The sequence below is a fragment of the Carlito syrichta genome, unplaced genomic scaffold, assembly GCF_000164805.1.
Source record: "Carlito syrichta isolate Samal-C Ts95f unplaced genomic scaffold, Tarsius_syrichta-2.0.1 Scaffold313344, whole genome shotgun sequence".
NCBI classification, from domain to species: domain Eukaryota; kingdom Metazoa; phylum Chordata; class Mammalia; order Primates; family Tarsiidae; genus Carlito; species Carlito syrichta.
In genome coordinates this window covers 878748-888457 of record NW_007257440.1, presented here as the reverse complement: position 1 = coordinate 888457, position 9710 = coordinate 878748, and the positions used below count along the sequence as shown (strand labels likewise).

The window sequence follows — 9710 nt, the reverse complement described above, 5'->3', positions numbered from 1 at the left end:
AGGGGTGGGTGGGGGGAGAGAGGGAGGGCGGGAAAGCACCTGCCATAGAGGTCTGGGGTCAGAGGCTTCCTGCCATGAGCAGGAGGCAGGAGTTCAGACTTACCTCGGAGCCCCAGGAGCTGGCCTCGGTGCAGGACCACAGCTGGGGGCGAGGAGTGAGCACGGGAGGGAAGAGAGGCAGTCAGCAGAGGGGCGGTGAGGAATGTGGTCATGCAGCAACCACCCCCAGTAGCCATTTGCACCCTTTGATGGCAGCCATCACCGCCTCTGCAGATGTGCAGGGATTACTCACTCTCGGTCAGGGGGATGGAGATGACGACTCCATTGCCGGTGCCCACCCAGAGGCGGTTGCCCGCAATGAGCAGCGCCGTGATGCGCACGAAGGAGAATCCCAGTTTGCCAGTGCCTGGGGGCAAGAGAGGAGAGGTCAGCACAGCCGAGGCTGAGTGCCCCAAAGCCACCCGCTGGGCACAGTCCCTCACCCAGCATCTTGCTGACGTAGGGCTCGATGTCCACGTCCTGCAGGTGCTGGTGCGTGTGGGCGTGATAGAGCCGCAGGGTGGAGTCCAGGCGAATGGACACCCACACGCCGTCGCCGATCCATGCCAGCTGCCGCACCTGGCTCTCCCGCCGCGGGTGGGCGTCAAACGACTTCTGCAGGGTCAGGGGAGCCCATCAATGGGGGTGGGGAAAGGAGATAAGGGGGAGGGGCCTTGAATCTGCCACAGCCCTGGGACCACTTGACATGCACACAGCCCCCTCCCCTCCGACCCAACGCTTGCTTTGCCTGGGAGGAGCTTGAGTTGCAGGCAGGGAGGGGAGGATGGGCCGCACAGAGACTCCTGGATTTGTGTCTAGGGTGGACGGCAGGGAACAGGCTGGCAAGCACACCCAGCTTTGAGCCCGTCTACCACGTGACCTCACAAAGCTCCCATGAATGCCTGATGGGGGGTGATGCCGTTGGCAGGGCCTTTTCCCTTCCTGGAGCCCTGGGCCACTGGCCAGTACTCACCTCAATCTGCATGGTCTTGGGCTGGATGACGTGCACCTTATTCTTATAGCCACACCAGACACGGTCATGCACTACAGCCATGCAGCGGATGGAGTGATGTGGGTGGCCCAGGTCCATCAGGTGGTAGTTGCTCAGGTCCCATTGGCCATCTGGAAGGAGCCCGCAACAGCTGCTCAGGCCTGGGGGGGCCCAGTTTGCTCACCAGGTGGGTGGACACATCTGCTTCTAGGTTGAGGACCGGTCCTAGGGGCCCAGAGGGTCCCCTTGGCCAATCTCTGACAGGGCTATTAGCTGCCACCCACCCGCCCCAAGTGCTAGCCCCCACCTTCGCCTCGGTGGAAGATGGCCAGGGTTCCATCTGCTAGAGCCACCAGCACACGGCCTTTGACATGCCTGAAATAGGAATGTGGTGAGCTGAGCTCAGCCAGGCCAATGGCGCCCCTCCCGACACCCGGCCCTTGGCTTGGGGTCACCCACACCAGGCTCAGCACGGAGTCCTTCAGCTTGATGGAGTGCAGACACTTCTTCCAGTTGGCCACAGCAGAGTGCACGTAGAGCCTGTGGGAGAAGGTCATAGTGGGCGAGGGGCTCACTCAGGGACTGTCCCTCCACCTTACCCCAGGGCCCTGCCTACCAGCCGTTCTGGGCTCCCAGCCACATGGTGGGTGCAGCACTGCTGCCTGCTCCCATGGGGTCCCCGCTGGGCTCTGGCTCGGGTGGTGCACCACTGCTGTCAGGCTCCGGCCCGTTCTCACTGAAGGAAGGATGACAGTTCTAGGATGGCCTACAGGACATGTGCCTTCCCTGTGGCCCCGAGACCCTGCCAGTCGCTCCCCTCTGCTCTCCTCACTGCCCCAGCCTGAGAGCATACCTGCCAGGCAGGGCACTGGAGGGTGGGGTGGGAGCTGGGTCAGTGAAGACATGCTCCGTGAGGGGCCCGGGCCGCACTGCAGCTGCCTCTGGCTCACTGGGTCCAGGGTCTGGAACCTCTGTGGCTTCTGTGGCCTCCTCTGTGGACTGGGACGGGTTGACCTTCCCATTGGCAACAGCAGCCACCTCTCCTGTGAAAGGAGAAGTGAGCTTGGGCCGGGCAGAGATGTGGGAACGAGGGAGACAAGGGAAGAAGTTTGCCAGGACTCACCCTGCCCCTTATCCAGCACAGGAGTGTCCCCCCTGGAGGAGCAGTTGCTACGTGGCACATTGCAACGGGTTGCACAGCCCACCAGGGTGATGCCAGCCAGCACGCCATCAGTGCCGGAGTCCTCTGGGTTCACGTCACTGTCCAGGAACATCTCCCCAGGGGGGTAGTCGCTGTCGCTGGCCGCTGAGGGGAGAGTCACTGCCCGTCAGCCCATGAGAAACCCAGTACTGCAAGGTCACTCCCAGAACTCACACCCTGGTGGTGCTGGGTTGAGGGAGACGAGGCCAGTCTTCTGCTCTCACCCAGCAGGACCCAGCCTCTACACACAGCACCACCCACAGCCCACTGGAGGCCTGGGACTCTAGCCAGCTTGCTCTGTTGGGTAGGGCCCTGGGCTGAGGGGCGCTGAGTAGTGAGACTCTGGTTCTGGTAGCAAACAGCTTGTGATCATGCGACAGACCGTCAAAAACTGTAAGGAGTTTAGGGCCATCTCAGCAAATGGCCTATGGTTTCACACCAGAGAGCTGGCAGGACTCTCACCCCTTCCTCCTCGCAATGCTGGGGCTGGTCCCAGAGTATTGCCAGGGCTGCTGCCCAAGGGGTGACGCCAAGTCCCTCACCCACACACCCTCAGCTCTCCCAGCCCTCAGCCAGGCAGCGGGACATTGGCCCAACTGGAGGTTTCATACTCATCGCAATGTCTTCTCACTGCCTCTGGCCAATGCTCCAACCTGTGGCCTGTCAGTGGCCAGCATGCCCGTCACCTTCTAACCAGGCAGAGACGGAGCAGAATGAGGCTGCCAGCAAGCATCCTCCTGGACGAGGGGTCCAAGGTCTCACTTGAGTGGGCACAGTTGCCTCCCACTGCCCACTCGCATGATCCTGTGTTCATAGGATGTCACATACACACAGGTGCCCTGTGGCAGCCCTCTTTGCTTAATGTTCTAGTCAGGGTCTCAAGGGGCGGGGCTGGACGCACCTGGGATGCTGGAGATGCACAGAACATGGGCATTGCAGACCGTGAACTGGTCCACAATGGTGCCTGGCTGGTTGGCGTCAATGATCACCACCTTACTGGTGGTTAGGGTGCTGGTGAGGATCCACACCCGGCTGGAGGTGGCGTCTGTATCAGGGAGCTCCTTGGCCTGTTTTAGCGAATGGGATCAAGGTTGGAACCTAAGCTCAAGGTTGCTCCAGCAACAACATGAGGCCATGGGGGTCTCCCAGAATCTCTAAGGATCTAATCTTGACCATGGCTTTAGAGGACTTGGCTGACCTCCCGCATAGCCAGGACAATGGGGAATCAGAACCACATTTTTTCTTTTTTTTGAGTTAGAGTCTTGCTCTGTGGCCCAAGCTGGAGTGCAGTGATGCGATCACAACTCATTGCAGCCTCGACCTCCTGAGCTCAGATGATCCTCCTGCCTCGGCCTTCTGAGTAGATAGGACTACAGGCACGCACTATCATGCCTGGCTAATTTTTTGATATTTTGTAGAAACAAGGTCTTGCCACGTTGCCCAGGCTATGGAACCACATTTTATCTAAATTATTCACATATATGGTTTCACTTCCATGGTGGAAGCCCATGAGTTTTGAGAGATTAAGCCACCAGTCCCTAGATCAAGCTGGGACATGAAACTCAGCCTTAGGCCCCATCTGGGAAGCACTTCTGCCTCCCTCCTGTGTTCAGTCCTTCTGTTGACTGCTTCTGCGCAGGCAGTGAAACATGTTCCTTGCAGAGAGAAGTTCCTGGTGGCCTGACCCTTCCAGCCCTGTAGCCTGCAGAGCCCTGCGCCTTAGCACTCGCCACAAGGAGGGTGGAGAGGACCCACCACACTCCACGGCCAAGACTACCGGACTGCACTCCTGACTCCTGGGTAACCTGAGAACCCAGGAGATCATGCAGCCCTGGGCAGGGAAGATGCCATGTTCCCTGGATTTCCAGTTTCATAGGTACTGTCCCCAGCTTTGTCCCTCCAACCCAGACTGTCTGGAGACTAAGCAGAGAAGGCGGTGGCACTGATGGCCTCAGCTGGCCACACTGACCTTCTTCTTCTCAGGAGATGTGTGGTTGCTCTTGGGCTCGCTGTCCCCTTCCCGGTCGCAGGTCAGGGGGTCGCGACCTGGCGCTGGCTTGACTCCATTCCCAGAGTCATCCTCGTTAGGCTTCCACCCACTCAGGTTGACCCCGGCAGCACACCACAGCTGGAAGGACAGGGCTGTGGGCCAGGGCACATGCTCTTCCCTGCTGGGCTGTAGGAGATGCTCCTCCCCAGCTCAGCTATGAGAGGTAGGACCGGCTCACCTTCATGGTCGGGTCCTTCTCCACCAGAGGGCGGCAGTACACAGGGACCGGCACATTCTTCATTCGTGTGTCCTCCTGGCTCCCGTTGGGACTCAGCTGCAACAAGCAGAGAGGTACCACGGGCACGAGGCCTGGTTTGCTGCCTGTCCCTTCTGAAACCTGGGTCAGGCTGAGCTACTGGCTTCAGCTACAGAGCCGGCCCTGGGTAGGAGCCAGGCCCCCATGGCCCTCAATAGGTGGTGCCCTGGGGGCTGGGGGCTCCTCCTCCCCTTCCAGACAGCTTCAGACCCCAGCAGGGGAGGCCAGCTGGGGAGGTTGAGGGGTGGCACCTGCCTGGCCCCGCCCCACCCCACCCACCCTGCACTGTGCCCTCCTGCTGCCCCCACCCATCACCTGTGCCCCAACCATCATACAGCCCATCGGGCCCCTGCCCCGCCTCCACACTGCCACATTGGGCCACACCTCACACGCACCTGCTTGTACTTGGCTGGCAGGCTCCAGCCGCAGGCCTGCAGTCGCCCGTCGTCATTGCGCACGTGCTCACGCACCTGGCGGTACTGCTCACGCTTCTGCTCTCGCCGGGCAGAGGATGTGCAGTCGCTGAGTGGAGGGAATGACAGGGGACGGCTCTGTCCAAGGTGAGTGGCTGGCAAGGCCCAGGACACCCAGTCCCCTAATCCTGCCCTGTGTGGCTGTGGCTGGGAGGCCCGCCTAGACCTGTCCTCCCTTTTCCTGGTGCATAGGTGCGTGACAGGAACGTGGCTTTCTCCAGCACCAGATCCTGGGCTTAGCTGCCACATCCAGCACCTGCCCGACCTGGAGCCCCCTCTGCTGTCATGGTCACCAAGAGCTCAGCTGCCAGGGTCCTAAAGTGCAGCTGGGGCACAGTTGCAGCCAGCAGTTCCTTCTGGATGTGGGCCTGAAATGGCTCCTTGCTGCAACGAGAGCCTCAGGGTAGCAGAGCCGGGGCCACTGTGGGGCCAGAATAGTCCACTAGGACTAAGAGGAGGAGCTGGCTGGGCTCGGAGACTCAGCCTGTAATCCCAGCGCTTTGAGAGCCCGAGGTGAATGGATTGCCTGAGCCCGTGGGTTTGAGACCCGCCCGGGCAACTTAGTGAGACCTCATCTCTACAATAAATCCAAAAAAAATTAGCTGGGCATGCTACTGCACGCCTGTAGTTCCAGCTACTTGGAAGGCTGAGGTGGAAGGATTGCCAGAGCCCAGCAGGTCAAGGCTGCGGTGGCCGGGAGCGTGCCACTGCACTCCAGTCTGGGTGACAGAGTGAGAATCCAACTCAAAAAGAAAAGAGAAAAAAAAAAAAAAAGGAGGAGCCATTGGGTGTGCAGTCTCTGCCAGGGGGCATCTAGAACAGAATACTTTGGAGCTAGAACAGCCCAAGCTCCCAGCTGGAGGGTGGGGGGCCCTCTGTGCATGGAGCGGTCACGGCTGAGTTCTTCCCACTACGGACACCTGCCCTAGAGGTACAACCTCCTCTTCACCCTTGCAGAACATAAGTGGGGGCAGTGGAGGCTGAGGGAAACTTACTCCTCAGGGAAGAACTCCAGGGGCCGGCTGCCTGCTGAGATCTGGCACATGGCATGGCTGCGGCGCTGGCTGAAGCCGGCTGTGGTGGGTGACTTGTAGTGGATGTTCACTGAAGGGTAGGACCGCTTGGCCGGAGGGGGGCTGGAGGAGGAGCTGAAGAGGCGGCTGAAACTGCCAAGGGCACAGGGAGGTGAGGGGCAGACCATGGAACAGGGGAGACTCCCCACCCTATCTCCTACAGCCTCTGTCCACCCCCTCCAGGCGCCCCCAACTCACAACTGCCAGATGGTGGACTTCTTCTTCTCCTGGACAGATGGGTGCTCTCGGGATGCCCTATAGGGGAAGGGCACAGGGAGGAGCTTGCTGGCCCCCTCACTTCCCTGGCTGGGGAAGGCTGCCACCAGGGAGCTGCCACCAGGGAGGACCCAGTACCCTGTAATTCTCCCAGAAGAGGGGTAGGTTCCTCAATTCCATTGTCTCGCATGATCCTGCAACCCCCCCCTACACCGACCATGGCTCACCAATGAAGACAAGTGGATCTCTGACACTTTGTGGGGAGCAAGGCTCCCAGCCTCAGGACCCCAGGGCTCACCTGATCATCTCGGTCCACCGCACGGCCTCCTGCAGCTCCATCAGTCGCTCCTTGTACTGGTTTCGCTCCATGAGCACGCGGGCCATCTCTACCCGTGTAAAGCGGCGGCGCTGGGCCATGGGGATTTTGTCCTGCAGAGGGGAGAGACACTGAGGCTCAACCCATGAGGGATAGACTGGTGGGTCAGCCCAGCCCCTGGAGGCCAGGTCATACCCTGCTTCCTCCTGGGGTGCTTGCCTCCTGGGTGGAGAAGCCCCCAGGTGTGGGCACATCTAAGTGCAGATTTTCCACAGCTCCTCAGGCAAGCAGTGATGGGAAGGGGCATGGGCAAGGGGAAAAGGTATCACTGATTCTGCCTGACCCTGTCAGGGCCGCCGTGACACATGTGAGGAGTATGACAGAAGTGACTTTCCCTGCATGTCCCTGAACACTCACAGATGCCTCAGGTAAGGTGTAGGTGAGACTGGCCCAGGGTGAAAGGACAAGAAGGGACATTCTAAGGCCAGACATGATGGCACACACCTGTAATCTAGCACTTGGGAGGCCGAGGCAGGATTGCTTGAACCCAGGAGTTTGAGACCAGCCTGGGCAACATAGCAAGACCTTGTCGCTACAAACATAAAAACATTAGCCAGGTATGATGGTGAGCACCTGTAGCCCTAGCTACTTGGGATGTCAAGCAAGACTGCTTGATTCCAGGAGTTTGAGACCAGCCTGGGCAACAGAGCAAGACCTTGTCTCTTCAAAAATAAAAATATTAGCCAGGCATGGTGGTGAGCGCCTGTAGTCCCAGCTACTTGGGAGGCTGAGATAGGGGAGGATCACCTGAGCCTAGGAGGTTGAGGCTATGGTTGAGCTGTGATTGTGCCACTGCACTCCAGCCTGGGTGACAGAGTGAGACCTCAATTAAAAAAAAACAAAAAACAGAAGGGACATTCTAGGAAAGGTTCAGTCAGGAGAAGAAGTTGGGTTCTGGCAGACCTGCATGGGGTCTGCTCCCCACAGCCACACCCTGGCCTGCCCAGCAGAGGGTTGCCAGGGAGCAGCGGGTGGGCAGTGGGGTCCCCTACATGGCCCTGACTCCCCAGCACTCCACATTCACAGGTACAAAGCCCAGCTCAGGACTCAGGACTCAGGACTCAGGGCTGGAACAAGGGGGCCAAGGCTCGAGCTGCTTCCCTCCTGGACCATGGAGGTGAGGGCCTACACAGGCTGGCCCTGAGACACATGGCAACACTTTATCTTCCCCATGGCCCCCAAGGGTCTGAGCTAATAAGTGGGGAGGCCAGCGTCCAAAATGCAACTGGGAGTTGGTGTGGGTCCAGGAGCCCTGCCTGCGTTCCTCAAGGAAGGCGGCCCTGTGGTCAGATGATGGGCATACATCCCTGGCCTCTCATCCAGAGAGAGGCAGAGGGTTCTGAGGCAGGAAGGGCTCTGCAATGCCTTGGTAGCAAAGGGCTTTCCTCAGGACAACCGTGCTTCTGGGGGGTGGGGGTGAAATGGGGTGGGGCCTGGGAAGGGGAAAAGGGGACAGCAGGTGACTGACTTGGAATGTACAGCACAGTGGTTGGGTTGCACAGATGGGGAGGCCCACTTGTGACCATGTAAAATGCATGCGCCAGGACTCGGGGCTGAGGGGTGACCCAGCATCAACACCAGGGCTGGGATCCCGCCAAAGGGCAGGGTTCCGACTCCATGCAGTCACAGGAGTGGGGTGGCATCGATGTCACACTGGGAAGATGAGGAGGGCCCAGAGCCAGAAGAAACAAGTCCCTGGGAGTCTGCCCCACCCTGCCTCCCCAAGTTAATAGTGGGAGAACCAGCAGGTCCCGGGAGCCCGCCCTGCCCCACCCCCGTGCCCCACATGTTAATAGCGGAATATACCAATTCTGTACAGAGATAGCTGCTTACATCCTCCACCTCTTCTTTGGGTTCGCGGCGGGCAATGATGGCCTCTGACTTCACTCTGCAGGACAAGGAAGGAAGTAGTGAGGGTGAGGCTCAGAGCACCTTGGGAATGTCCAGGCTTGGGCTGGGGTTGCCCAGCTGCTATGTCCTGGCCTCTGTGCAGGGCTCAGGACTCAGGGCTCTCCCCACAAGGGCTCAGTGGCAGCTCTTTGGTTGAGGGCGCTGAATGCTCCTGCCAGTTCCCTGAGGTCAGGCAACCCCATACCCCTGCCTCACGTGTGTCCTGAAGCCCAGAAATGAATCCCGACTGCTCCAGCTGAAGAACGCTGAAAGGAGGCAAAGCAGGTGAAACCCCTGGGCAGTGCTGGCTGCAGGCAGGTCTGCAGCAGATCTGGGTATCAGCCTGGCAAGGGTGGCCTCAGACCCCTACCTCCCTTTCCCCTTCAGCGCATGCCCTCTCAAAGGGCTGGGGTGGAGGGAGTGTGAAGCATCTCCCTCATCCTCCTACAGGTACAGGTTGGTATGAGTGCTGCAGCCAGGCCCTGCATACAGTCTAATGAGGGGACACACAAGACAGGCCTGGTGTGCTGGCTTGTAAGGGCTGGGTATTTCTTGCCCCAGCTGGGCTCAGGGGCCCACGGCCCCACATGGTAGCTGGTCTGGATGGAGTTGATGCAGCTGGAGCCAAGGGGACTGGGCAGGCTGGACACAGAGCCACCTGGGGCACGCTGGGGTGCTGGCTGAAAAGGTATTGCTCCGCTTTCCACGCCGCCTGCACTCACCTCTTCAGCTCCTCCTCCAGCTCCTTGATGCGGTTTTCCAGCTTGACTTTCGCCTGCTTGGCAGCCTCCAACTCACCCTTCAGTACCTCCTGCTCCCCAGACAGCTGGTCAACCTTGGCAATGAGGTCATTTTTCACCACATTCAACGCGTTTCTTGAAAAAGCAGAAAGATGGGGCTTTGTGTGAGCCACGCACAGTTATGTGAAGGGGATGTCCAGAGGGCTCTGCCTGCATTTCCATATCTGGTCAATGTGGTCGAGGGGGTGACCGTCTGTCCCCATCTGCGCATTAAGCTCTGTGGTCACTCTACTTAGAGGGTCCTTAGGATAAACTTTCCAAGAAATCACTCAGGACCCCAGCTTGAGCTCCTCCCACCACAGAGATGGTGAAAAGCACTCGCATCTGTGCTGCGCCGCCCCCCCC

The 9710-nt window shown here is 59.4% G+C and overlaps 1 protein-coding gene across 8 annotated transcripts in view; it reads right to left on the bottom strand.

Moving 5' to 3' along the window:
• MAPK8IP3 (mitogen-activated protein kinase 8 interacting protein 3) overlaps positions 1-9710 on the bottom strand; it is a 58124-nt gene that overhangs the window by 2289 nt on the left and 46125 nt on the right. For 7 of the 8 annotated variants that reach the window (XM_021718700.1, XM_021718698.1, XM_021718701.1 and 4 more), the window contains 18 exons: positions 9288-9440; positions 8482-8563; positions 6598-6728; positions 6282-6338; positions 6006-6176; positions 4933-5059; positions 4460-4555; positions 4201-4359; positions 3133-3298; positions 2154-2336; positions 1884-2073; positions 1647-1766; positions 1490-1570; positions 1338-1405; positions 1013-1161; positions 483-654; positions 293-406; positions 104-142 (listed from right to left, as the gene is read on the bottom strand). In XM_021718700.1, coding sequence (XP_021574375.1) covers positions 104-142; positions 293-406; positions 483-654; positions 1013-1161; positions 1338-1405; positions 1490-1570; positions 1647-1766; positions 1884-2073; positions 2154-2336; positions 3133-3298; positions 4201-4359; positions 4460-4555; positions 4933-5059; positions 6006-6176; positions 6282-6338; positions 6598-6728; positions 8482-8563; positions 9288-9440 — 2258 coding nt within the window. The remainder of the gene's footprint in view (positions 1-103; positions 143-292; positions 407-482; positions 655-1012; positions 1162-1337; positions 1406-1489; positions 1571-1646; positions 1767-1883; positions 2074-2153; positions 2337-3132; positions 3299-4200; positions 4360-4459; positions 4556-4932; positions 5060-6005; positions 6177-6281; positions 6339-6597; positions 6729-8481; positions 8564-9287; positions 9441-9710) is intronic. The other variant, XM_021718699.1, reaches the window with a different exon arrangement.